This window comes from Lygodium microphyllum, chromosome 23, assembly GCF_053477565.2.
Source record: "Lygodium microphyllum isolate KBCC chromosome 23, Lygodium_microphyllum_v1.1.10, whole genome shotgun sequence".
Classification (NCBI taxonomy): Eukaryota; Viridiplantae; Streptophyta; class Polypodiopsida; order Schizaeales; family Lygodiaceae; genus Lygodium; species Lygodium microphyllum.
Window position 1 is genome coordinate 95,182,115 of NC_141157.1, and position 12,811 is coordinate 95,194,925.

Below are 12,811 nucleotides of genomic sequence, written 5' to 3' on the forward strand. Positions count from 1 at the left end.
TTGCTTTATAGTATCTAGGATATACTTACAACATGGTAAAGATTCAAAGAGAGAAGAATGGAATGTCTATTAATAGATAAAGGCATTTGAAATATCTAGGATGAATTGCCTCCATTAGATCTAGATAGGGGATTATATTTAACAATGATTTTGATAGTTTGAGGAGAAGCCAATATATTACTATCATGTTAGCCAAATTCATCATTGGATTGTTTGTATAGGTTTCACAATCTAAGTCCTTTGAATATTATCCGATATCTTGATTAAGAAATTGGCACCCTTATGGTGTATTGCACTAGTGAAGCCTTTGATAAGGTAGGAGAATGTTGTCTTCAATTAGTAAAATGACATGGATAATAGTAACTACTCCATTCCTACTATCAAGTACAAGCAAGTGAAGACCATTCTCAATAAGCAAATCCCATATGGATTTACTCCACAATAAGCAAGGGCATTAAAATGGTTTAGCATGGAGGACACTCCATCATTGCAGCAAATCTTATTGCTTCATAAACATGTCCTAATCTAGCAAGGGCATTAAAATGGCTTGGCATGGAGGACACTCCATCATTGCAACAAATCTTATTGCTTCATAAACATGTCCTAATCTAGCAAATAGATGAACCATGCATGCACAATGTTCTAACATTAGTGTAACGTTGTGCTTTCTTATTGTGCAAGTACAATGTTATCCTTTGAGAACCAAACAATGATTGAAAAGACATTAAATAATGTACTATAATCAATAAGCTTGAACAATTGAATAACACAATTTCAATTGTGAAGAGCAAATAGAATATCACAAATACACCTCCCAATTGAAAAATACAAGAAGTTGTTTAAGCGATACATCTCTAGCATATATAAATACTTAATGCAATTCAATGCAATTGGATCATTTTAGAAACCATCTATATTTATGGAATTCCAATTCTAAGCATTTCAAAATATAAGGAGAACAAAATAGTAGTTTGATTCACATGGAGCAGGATTAGCAACATACCACAATCTTGTCATTGTTGTTGCAAAATTAGAAGTTCAAAATAACACAGGAATTGAACAAAATCCCAAGAAATAGAAATCACACAAAGCACAAAAGGAAATCAGCGAGATATAGCTTGCATATAATTCAAGCTTGAATTGATATGAATGAAGAAGACATCTCTTTAGTTGCCATTCTCGATAACTAGCTCTTGCTTTTGAATTGGAAAGTGAATTTGATCCTTCCACATATCCTTTATAACACAATGCATACACAACCAATCAATGATCTAGTAGATTAATAATGAGGCAATGAGTAAGCAAATACAATCATTCATAAGCAACAGGCAAGGAGAATACCTTTTGAGAAAGTCTACTTTAGCCACCTCTTTAAAAATTCAACCCTTGGCTAAAACAAAGCAAATGTACAATTGAAACATCAAGATGATGTAATAATTTTAGTCGAATAACTCGTGCCCAATCTCGAAGTATAATTCCTTCTAATTCGAACTATCAAACTCTACATAAGATTACAAGCTATTAGTTGATGCTCAAAAATTCCCTATCGAAGGATTGAATTAGTGTTGTGGGATTCATTCATTACTTAAATGGCCCTGATAAGATTGTATATAGGGTAAAGGGGGTTGGAAAAGTGATGGCCCTTAAATCAATGACGATTTTTTAAGGCAGATCGACATCAATTTAAGGACAATTTTAGATGTGTCTCGATTGGAAAGTGATGAGGTGGGGCCTTTCGATTGGTGGAGGATGGATGTAAGCCCGTTATAGAATCGTATCATCATTGATTTTTTTGAAGGCCTTAGACTACCTCATTTCAATGGGCCTTTTTCACAACACAAAAATGCAAATCGACGCCTATGAGAAGGGTGTGAAGTGAATGAGATTGACTGATTTTTTGCTTGCAAGTCTAGACAATCGATGCGAAGCCAACTCCATTGTTGCACTATTGATTTTCCAACAATTTGAACAAATTAAGGGCCAGGCCAATATCTATTACTAAAGTGGCCCCTTTCCCTTACCTCCTTGCCTACAATACTTCATGAAAGGAGGCCTTGCGATTCCATCACCTTGTTTAAAAAGCATTTTCATTCCATTTTTCTTTTCCCCACTTAATTGGTTAAGATACGATGACGATGATGATGATATTGTGAAGGTGGAGAGAGTGGTGAGCCTTCCGCCCCGCGATGGCAGCCCTGGTTCTGCCTTCCGTTGGAAGTGTTGGTGTTGGGTATCATCAATTGGGCTCCTCTGCTGGCGTCTTCTTTCAGTCAGGCTCGTGGGTTTCCACCAAATGGAGCTCTTTCAAGGCCACTCAGAAGACTCGGTCACTTCCTTCTCGCCACCCGACCGTCATCAACAGCATCGAAATCTGCAGCCCAGATGATTTCGAGGTGCAGAGACTGTTGGGAACGTATGGCTACATGAATGTCAAGAGGTAAGATCCCCCCTGTGACTCGTGAGTTTTTGCTCTCTTCCACACGAAGGAGAGAGGAAGAAACACCAGCTCTTATGTTTTCTAAACGGGCATAATCAAAATATTTGTCTGATTTTAAGCTGTGTGGGTGTGCTATATAGACACGCTTTCCGTGTTCCACCATCGGGCCCTGGGCCTTCCCTTGGCGTACTCTCATTATTTCATCAGTTCATAAAGGAGACAGTCCATCAAAGCAAGGACTATATATACCTGCATGAACATGACTGTATGCATGTTCGAATGAACAATACACACACGTACAAAAATGACTATGACTATGTAGCACATAAATATACAGACCTGCAAAAATGACTATGACAATGTGAGATTGCACAGTGGAAAGAAAAGTGATCAGGGAGTGAATAGAGAAGGAGACTAAAAGAAATGCAAGAGAAAGAAGAGACAAACTGACTAAAGACTAAATGATAGAAGGTTGCAATAGCTAGTCCCAACATGCAGCACTGATTGCCATTGTGGGCACGAGAGGGAAGTAGGGGGATGAGAGAAAAATGAGGGTTGGCTGAATGATGGATGAATGGAGTGAGGGTGGATCTTGACACGTAGCAGGCAGCCTTCGGATGTGTTTGGCAGCAGCAAACACAGCTGCGTGAAGTTGGATTATTGAGCTGTGTCTGGGCAGCAGCAGTCAAGGTGGCAACATCTAGGTCAAAATGTAGCAGTCTGAGGCTGCATTTTCAGTATTATGGCAGTAGATAGGTGCAAACACAGCATAAATATTGATGTAAGCATAGGGTGACAGTAGGGAAAGCTGTATGGCAGCTCCAGGAGGTGATATGTCAGCAAATACAGGCTGGTACAGTAGTTGCCAGGCTGACAAGGATGGTGGACAGCAGTAGAAGGCCGATCAAGGGGGCTGTTTTAAAGAAGCTAGTGTATTTTCAGCTCAACACTCACTCTTCGGTACAAAATTCAAACTAGGAAGGGACTGTACTAGCACAAGCCCATATTTTCTTTTCGTTTTCCAAAGGTGTCCCACCCCATAGTAGTCAAGGCATTGGGCAAAGGGTGCACGTCGTCGGCTGTCCAGTGACTTACCAAGACTATAGAGGTGATGGTTATCTCACCAAGGGAGCCCAAGTGATCACCCAAGAGAGGCCAAGGCATTAGACAAAGGGTGCACATTAGCTGCCCAATGGTCTACTAGGACCTGCAAAGGCGGATGGAACCACAACAGACATTGCTTTTTTTTTTTTTGGGTCGATGGAAGGGCTTTTAACCTTGATGTGATTTAACATCAAGTGTTTATTTGTCAATTAGTTTTTGTGCTTTTGAGTAATTGATGGTTCAAGGGGGAAAAAGGAAGAGTCAGACTCAAGACTCTTTATAAAATAGAGAAGCTAGCTCGACCACCATTGGGTGTCGGTGACGAAGAATGCTATGGAGGGCATACGGTGAAGCAAGAAAGAGAAATGATAGCAAAGGGGGATTGCTCTAGGAGATTGCCATGTGAGTTGCCACGAATATGGTGGATCCAAACTCAACCATTTCAAAAGATTGAAAAGGGATAATTGCACATATATGCAAGTTTACAAGAATAGAATGCTAATGCATGGGGTTATGTAAGAGACAATGTACATCATCACGCTCATACAAAATGCTATGTAATGGTGCCACTTGGACAATGTCCTCATAGGGAAATTGTTCATTGTCCAAGTGTCCTTTTACAATCATAGTTATCCAAAGGATGTGGATAATGATACAATGTAAAAATAATGAATGTTTATGAAGCAAAATGAATCAATATCTTGTCACTCTCAAGAGAAGGCCATTCCCTCTCAATGTGGAAGAAAAAGACCTAACATCCTTCCTATGGAGTGACCTCTTGCTAATCCCAATCTCCAAAGTGGTAAAACCAAGCCCCTTGGTGTAGGGTTCCACAACTAGCCTTGGGGAAGGTCTAATGCGATGCTTCTTATTAACATTTTAAGAATACATAATTAAGGCAACCGACCTATCATCATTGGCTAGGAAAACATTCTTTGTTCATAATATCAATCTAAACAATTACTTTGAATATTCCATAAGAATCAATTGATAAGCTTTTTCTTAAAATGACAAATTAAAAAAACCAAAACAATGTCCTTTGAACACTTCGCAAAAGAAGATGCAATTCACAACAACTTATTCTTGTTAGCGTGTCTTCTTTCTTTGCCAGTCTGTCATCTCTTGGTTGTGAGCTCTTGTTAGAGTCTGGCAAGAGAGAGAGAAGCTCTGGCATTTCTTGTGCTCGTTTTGTGTATAGTCGGCCCATATTATGGGCAGGTCGGACAACCACCCATATGTCGGCCCATATTATGGGTATGTCGGCCCATATGTCGTATGTTGGCCCATATTTGGGCAAGTCGGCTAGTTTTGATGATGGGGGGCTATTTATAGTTGCCCCTTGTCAGTCTTCTTCACTTCTTTTGCAGATTCCAGCACACTCTCCTGCGTTCCCACTTTGACAGTTGCTGCCATTATCTCCAGCTTGATTTGGTGCCCTCACCGATGCTTCAAGCTACGTGCAGGGATTGATCAGTCCACAAGTCAGTGCAGATTTTCTTCCTTCATTTTCTGCTCTCTCTCTCTCTCTCTCTCTCTCTCTCTCTCTCTCTCTCCCCCCCCCCCCCTCTGTGTTCGTGTTTCTTCTTCTGTTGCGCACTCTCATATGGTATCATCGCCTAACTGAGAGCACGGAGGTTCACCATCAATTGCAGCCTTCATCTACCTCTTCCAGCTTCTGGCGGTGCATCCAAGGCTGAAATGCAGCCTTTTGTACTTATATTTGGTATTCAACACCCCTGGAAGACTAGGCGACATTTTGCTTGGAGGCATTTGCTTGCATTTGCATCAAACGCAGCTGTTTTGCAGTCATTCTTATCATCAAGGGCAGAGGCGTCATCATCTGGAGCCAAGTGACATCATCCATCTCCTCTTCTGGCAAGCGACAACACTTCCTGTGTCTTTCAGGCATTAGTGGCTTCATTGTGACTGTTTGTTGCAGATTCTTTGGTGTTTGCAGATTCGGAAGATGTCTTACTAGTTTTCAAGCTTTGATGACTCAGAGGATGAGCATCTTTCTCATCATTCCTTTGAGCAGAGACGGGATTATCAGGAGTTTTGATGCCGTGAGGAGTCTCCTCGTATTCGTCCTTTTTCAGTCCATGTATCTCAAAGGGTTTCATCTACCGTGATGGCTCCATTGGCAAAGACTGCTTCAGATGTCCATATGCCTTCCTTGATTCCCTCGATACAGGTGCCCATACTCCCTTCCTTTCCAAAGGAAGACAAGTTGGATGGTTCCAACTTTTCCCTTTGGTCGTGCAAGGTGAAGTGAGCGATGCGCAGCGGTGATGCAATGTCCTGCGATGAAAATGTTAGGTAGAGAGCAAAATGTGAGCAAGAGTAGAGAGTGAGAGTCAAAGAGAGAGATGCACGATGTTCTTGGGTACAATCTTTTGTATGTACCTCTTTAGGTTTTAGATAGATATATATGAAAGTGCTTGTTGGAGCCTGAGCCTGACGAGGCTGAGAGTGAACGCGACGGATAACCCACACAGAGAGTAGAGAGTGAGAGAGTGTGAGCACGACACTTGATGTTTGGTACAAAAGACTAGTGTAGCTCTTTATGTTTTAGATAGATATATATGGAAGTATAAATGTGCTAAGGGTGTGTTCACACCCGTGCACATATAAAAGGCACAATGAGTGGAGAGAGTCAGAGAGAGAGATGTACGATGTTCTTGGGTACAATCTTTTGTGTGTACCTCTTTAGGTTTTAGATAGATATATATGAAAGTATAAATGTGCGTGTTGGAGCCTGAGCCTGACAGAGCTAGAGTGAACGCGATGGATAACACAGAGAGTAGAGAGCAGTAGAGAGTGAGAGAGAGTGAGCACGACACTTGATGTTCGGTACAAAAGACTAGTGTACCTCTTTAGGTTTTAGATAGATATATATGAAAGTACAAATGTGCTAAGGGTGTGTTCACACCCATGCACATATAAAAGGCACGATGACCCTTTATTCCCAACAATCTTCCACCTAAAGGCAATGTGCCTTAAGAGGAGAAAAGAATCAGCTAAGTCTAGGTATGTACAAAGCTGAAATACATATACCTATCCAACTCCCATCATGGGTCGGCAATGAGCAAACCGCTTTGCTGGAAGACCCTTTGTGAGAAGATTTGCAGGATTATCATTTGTATGCACTTTGATAAGCTCAATACTCTTGCTGTCAAGTACATCTCTAATGAAGTGATACTTCACCTATATGTGCTTCGTCTTTGCATGAAAGATGGGATTAGACTCTGACTATCACAATGGAGAACAGGTAACTCTGTAATGCCAAGCTTTCCCACCAGACATGAAAGCCATAAAGCCTCCTTGCATGCGCAATCTGCTGCCTTCTTGGTGTACAAGCAGTGATCCACTTGACTTCTATGAAAACCTTGAGATTGCATAAATGTGTCAAACTTATGATACCATTCTCTTGGTGCTTGTTTTAGCCCATACAAACTCCTTTTGAGTTTACATAGCATATTCTCTTTCCCTTTTGCCACAAACCCTTCAGGCTGCTGCATATATATATCTTCATGCAGATCACCATGTGAGAATGCATTCTTTACATCTATCTGTATGAGCTCCATATCTTCTGCTTGCCACCAAGCCCAAAATGGTTCTCAATGTAGTCATCTTTTTACATCACAAGCTTTTTCCTATATGATTCAACACTATCTATGAGAGTGTGCAACAGAAGAAGGAACTCGAACACAGAGGAAGAGAGAGAAAATTTGCAAGAGAAGAAGAAAAGAAACCTGCACTGAACAAGGAACAAATGCTGAATATAGGAGGATTGACCAGTCCTTGCATGCAGCCCACAGCATTAGTGAGGGCAGCGAATCAGGCTGATGATGACGGCAACATTTAAGACGGAGTTGGAGTGCACCTGCCAAGGAAGGAGGAAAGATGATAATGTAATTGACTGCCAAGTGGAAAATGGCTATAAATAGCGAGAAATCCCAAAACTTGGTCGACCTGAAATTTGGGGCAAAAAATATGGTTGACCAGCATTTAATGCTAGTAAAAATGCCAAAAAAATATTGGAAAGGGTGGACAATGTTCGGTAGGTGAGGCAGGCTGAAAAATGCAAAGTAAAATGCACATGAAATCCCGACTGGAGGAGAAAATGCACTAAAATGCAATAAACTGAGTGCTCTAGAACGAGCTACCTCCTCCATCTAAACAAGTGATAGACATGTCAGAGCTCCTAAAGTTCTCGTTTGACTTAGAATGAGGCTCACAGGAAGGAGATGACAAGGCATGACAAACATGACTGCTAACACCCCCTCTCAGATCCTGGATGTGGCGGATGGCCAAGGGCTGACATATTTGTTAACACGCTCTTTCAGATCATGGGTGATTTGATACAATACAATGGTACAATGAGAATTAATCATAAACCATACAACATAGAACCACCAAGTAGAACCATGGATACCCAAGCAATGGGTGATCAAGCCACCACCAAGGTGCCTCAGTGAGAATGTGATGTCGATGTCGATGGTACCAACTCTTGAAAATAGAGAAGATTATAGCATATCTTTGTGTTTGTCCCAATATTGTGCAATAGCATACATGACCATCCTGTCAAAAATGCCTTTGGAACATAGGTGACCATGGATTCCTTGCCTTTGGCCAAACCACCAAAGTGTCCCCTCATGTGAGCTTATGACTAGGAACCAAACCCGCTCTCTGTCAATGAAACAACCCATCATGAACCTAGATGCTAATCCTAGCTCCAGGATTTGAACGTGCCAAACTTCAGTCAATGCGTCAGGGAAGTTCCTCTCTGGATCTTGTGCATCTGTATACATGTATAGATGAGGCGAGATTGCTCTACCTCAACACCCTCTCACACTCCCTCTCTAGTACTGGAGTGTCGAGAGGGATGCTGTGATTACCACTAGAAAGCAATTGAGGAAGGGGCCATCAATCCCTTCCTGTGATCCGTAGAAGTTGATCCTTTCCGCACCTTGGACTTCTCCTTGGTCGGAGGATTGGAGTGTGAGTCGGAGGCAGATGATGACTCGTTGGAGGAGTCCACATCCGGCTTCGTCTTCTTTTCCTTTGTCTTCTTGGAAGCCGCTAACTCTTTGCAGTCCTTTCGTAAATGACCTTTCTTCCCACAGTGATAACACTGGGTCTTCGACTTCGTCTTCTTCGAACCCCTCTCTGAAGCTGCAAAAGCCTCACTAGAATCTCCATGTAGCGTATCATTAGTGGATGTGCACGGAGGAGCCATCTGGAGAGGATGTAGAAGAGAAGTAGAGAAAAGAAGGTATTTGGAGAGGGAACAGAGCCAAACCACGAGCTCAGACTGCAGAAAATGAGAGTTCATATGCATTATCCACCAAATTTTGACAAAAACAAGACGAAATTAGTTGTGAAAAGCTTAAAAAAAAAGCTAGAAACTGCGTGAAACAGTAAAAACGCCTTGATAATGCAGTCATCCAGTCAGGAGGAGATGCAGAGACACCAAACCGCAGGCTGGAATTGACACATAGGCAGTAGAGGGGCCGATGCAGGCTGTACAGATGCCGACGTCAGCAAAAACGCAGGAAAAACAGGTTGACTGGTTGGAGTAGCAGTCGCCTGATCAGCAATGGTCAAAACAGTCATGAAATCAACAAAGAAAACACAGCAGGAGCATAGATCCTGAAATCTGATACCATGTCAGAAGTGGAGTAGCAATGGAAAAACGCAGGCTGTATAGATGCTGACGTCAGCAAAAACGCAGGAAAAACAGGTTGGCTGGTTGGAGTAGCAGTCGCCTGATCAGCAATGGTCAAAACAGTCCTGAAATCAGCAAATAAAACACAGCAGGAGCATAGATCCTGAAATCTGATACCATGTCAGAAGTGGAGTAGCAATGGAAGCGTAAACATATGCTGTAATAAACTGCTGAAACACAAGACAAAAGAGAAAGGGAAAGGACATTGAAGAACACAATACAGATGAGAACTCAGATGTATGCCTGGGAAATGGAATTCATATATCCCACACGAGACAATCGCATACAAGAGTGAGTTGCTGGCTGCATGGGCACCGGCACTGGCTCCTCTCCCAACAAGCAGAGCTCCACAAGTGATGATGAGTGACAGAATGACTGAGGAGGAAGAGCCTGAATAAATATGATAAAAATATGTTCTCAAAATGATCAGGTCGACCGGCAATAAATGCTCAATATGACCATAAAATGACACAAATAAAAATGCCTTAATATCCTAAATAATGTCCCTAGCCTCTGCCTGCACAGACTCACACATGAACTGTCACACATGCAAATTTTAGGGTTCTCTCGCGAAGATCATATTTCTCTCTCATGTTGGCTTTCTCTCACCTTCTCCAGTAATTTCTCAAAATATCTGAGCATTTCTCAGCCATTCTCAATAGATCTTAGGATCAAATGGGTGGCTAGTAGGCAGTCAGACTAGAAGGACAGGTAGGCACACATTTCAGGTAGCAAATTGGCCATTTTTTGCAGGCTGACCTGGCTATTGTCATTGCCTATGTATAGGCTGCAGCTGTTATAGTCATGTATATTTTCTTTGAGAGAGTAAGGCCTTCTGAGTGTGATACATCTGACACTCACTCTTGTGCACGCTTACTCACTCTTGGCCATACTTTGCTTCAGATTTTAGTATTTAGTATTCACGTTCAACTAGCAGATGCACTTGCATGACCAACACCAAATCCTTGCGCTCCAACAGTCCTTGGGGGTGTAGATATATGTCCATATGGCCCACTTTGCCCCCTGGGCATCATGCCTATGGTGCTATACACGGGATTATGCATCCCTCTTGCATTACCTAGATACATTGGGTATTGTGAGCCATGCATTGGCTGCTGCATACCATAGGGATTTGTGCCATGCATTCCTGGAGGTAGTGCTTGTCCAATCGCAGCAAGAAAAATGGTACCTCCACCAAAGTATCCTTGCTGTCCCATGCTTACATTTGCATGAATATGTTAGAATATTGAGAATGCATGCTATGGAGGATCACTGATGAGCAAATAGACAATCATAATGAAGCAGAAGCATTGACAAAGAAGAACAACTAATATTATCCAATCATAATGCAAGTACAACTGAATGATAATGACTGATAGAATGAGTGTGGGATGAGTGCCTTTTATAGGCTTACAGTAGGTGGTATTGGTAGGTGGAAAAAAGTGGAAAGGGACCATGGTAATCACCAACCACAGTTTTAATAAACTATGCATACATGACCTAGTCTAAGGCTTTATTTGCAGTTTGTTTCTTTGCCTTGTTTGTTGCAAACAAAGAGGCTATGGTGGATGTGATTGCACATTTCTCAACACCCCTCCTCAATCACAACGAGAAAAGACACTAAGTATATAGAGATTGTCGTGAGTAGAACCTTGCTAAGTGTAGACATGGAAAAACCAACCATACAAAGCTACAGGCTGTTACAAGGCCTCACTAAGTGTGTAGAGGTTGTAGTGTGCAGAGGTTACATGAGGAGTATAGGAGCTTATGGTGGGAACATTAGGCAAGTCCACATTTTAAACTTAGAAAAGTCTATCAGAAAATGAGCAACAAAAGAGGGACTGGTGAGTCCTATCCTTTTGTTCTTGGGGTTCTTCTTCTCCTTCTTCTTCAATGTTATCCTCATCTTCTTTGACTGTAGCAACATATGCTCTTTGCGACCTTTTCTTAGCATAGCAAAATTTCTCAATATGCCCAGTTTTCTTACAAAAATCACAGACTATGCTCTTCTTCCCTTTCACATAGAGGAGTTGTTGGTCTCCTCTTGGGATGCTTGTTTCTCCCTTGTTCTTGATCTTCTTTTCCTCTTCCAAGATAGAGGCTTTGATGTCCACAAGTTTTGGCTTTAGCATGTTGATTAACGTGGTAGACACATTATCAAACTCAAATGGAAGACTCTTGAGAAGCACTCCAATGCAAATGTCTTCATCCATCTTCAAGTTGATCCCTGCAAGCTGTGTCAACAAGCTTTCCATATAATTCAAATGAGTTGCAAGTGAGGTATTACTTTGCACGTCGAGCCTAAAAAATTCAATCAATAAACCGTATTTGGAGGATTTTGAATGAGCTCCAAATAGGGTTTCTAATCGATCCCATGTCGCGTAAGAGGTTTCACAATCATCAACATGATGAATGTAGCTATTATTAAGTTCGAGCTTGATAATAGCTTGAGCCTTATCATCATTTTTATCCCATACAATTGAACGTGCAACTTCCCTTGGTTTCTTCTCTTGACCACTTGTGATTGACCACAAGCCTTTGCATTTGCACTTCTTGTTCAACGGGTATCAATTGTTTGTGGTCATCAAGCTTTTTGGGCTCTTCCAAAGAAGGCTTAGGCATCTTCTTCTGTTCTTCTGACTCTCCCAAACCTTTAGAAGAGGTCTTTTTTTCTTTGCCTTTTCTATCCTTCCTTGGAGTGTTCAAGAATCAAGTAAAGTGGGGATCCTTTGCCAATTCAGCAAAGAGTTTTACTGCTATTTGCATTCGATCCTTGAAGCTACCATTGAATTCTTCAGCTTCTTGTTGATTATCAGCCTCTTGATGCATAGAAGTGCCAACATTTGGGTCATTTCCCACGTTTTCAACTTGCTGTCCATGTTGAGAACCATGTCCAACATCAATCATTGGATTTTCCCCTTCACCACGTGAATGACCAAGGAGTGATGCATCCTCTTCACTTGATCTCGTATCACCATGTGAAGACATGCTTGCTGTAATTCACTGCTGAGAGCAATTTCAGCAAGATTGCAATGATCCCAAGTTGCAATCAAGTGCCATGAGGCCACCAATTCAAAGGATTTGATGCTGTTTCGGCAATGGAACCATGAAACCAGCCTTCCTTTAGTGGATGGGTGGTAATTCCTTGATTACAACTTAATTATACCACCAAGCATTTATTGCAAAATTGAAAATACAAATTTACCTACTTAATCTTTGGACAATGGACACCTGGTTGGCCCCAAAATTGGCGCCCCTTTCGTTATTTCATTAGCTTTATTGAAGTAGAAGTTGATTTACAATGGGATTCTGCCAATTCCTTTCGCAATCCAAACTCCCCTTGCTATTGAAAGTGGCCAGTGAGTCTTCAATCTGATTTGCCCCTTAATTTGGGCAATCTATTGGCCCTCACCCCCTTTGGGAAGAGTGGAAATGCCCCAAATTTGATGGTTGGCTGGTCTTCTACTTGATTTCAGCTGAAAATCACCTTCAGCCATGGATAATTTAGGTCTTGGAGTCTTCAATGTCTGGCACACTTTTTG

At 41.6% G+C, this 12,811-nt stretch overlaps 1 protein-coding gene across 3 annotated transcripts in view; it reads left to right on the forward strand.

The window, feature by feature from the left end:
• The first annotated feature begins 2,096 nt into the window (after positions 1-2,096).
• LOC148016482 (Protein kinase superfamily protein) overlaps positions 2,097-12,811 on the forward strand; it is a 133,863-nt gene continuing 123,148 nt past the window's right edge. For 2 of the 3 annotated variants that reach the window (XM_087663749.1, XM_087663751.1), the window contains exon 1: positions 2,098-2,437. In XM_087663749.1, coding sequence (XP_087519875.1) covers positions 2,187-2,437 — 251 coding nt within the window. In that variant the 5' untranslated portion in view covers positions 2,098-2,186. Of the gene's footprint in view, positions 2,438-12,811 lie in introns of all 3 variants that reach the window. The other variant, XM_087663750.1, reaches the window with a different exon arrangement.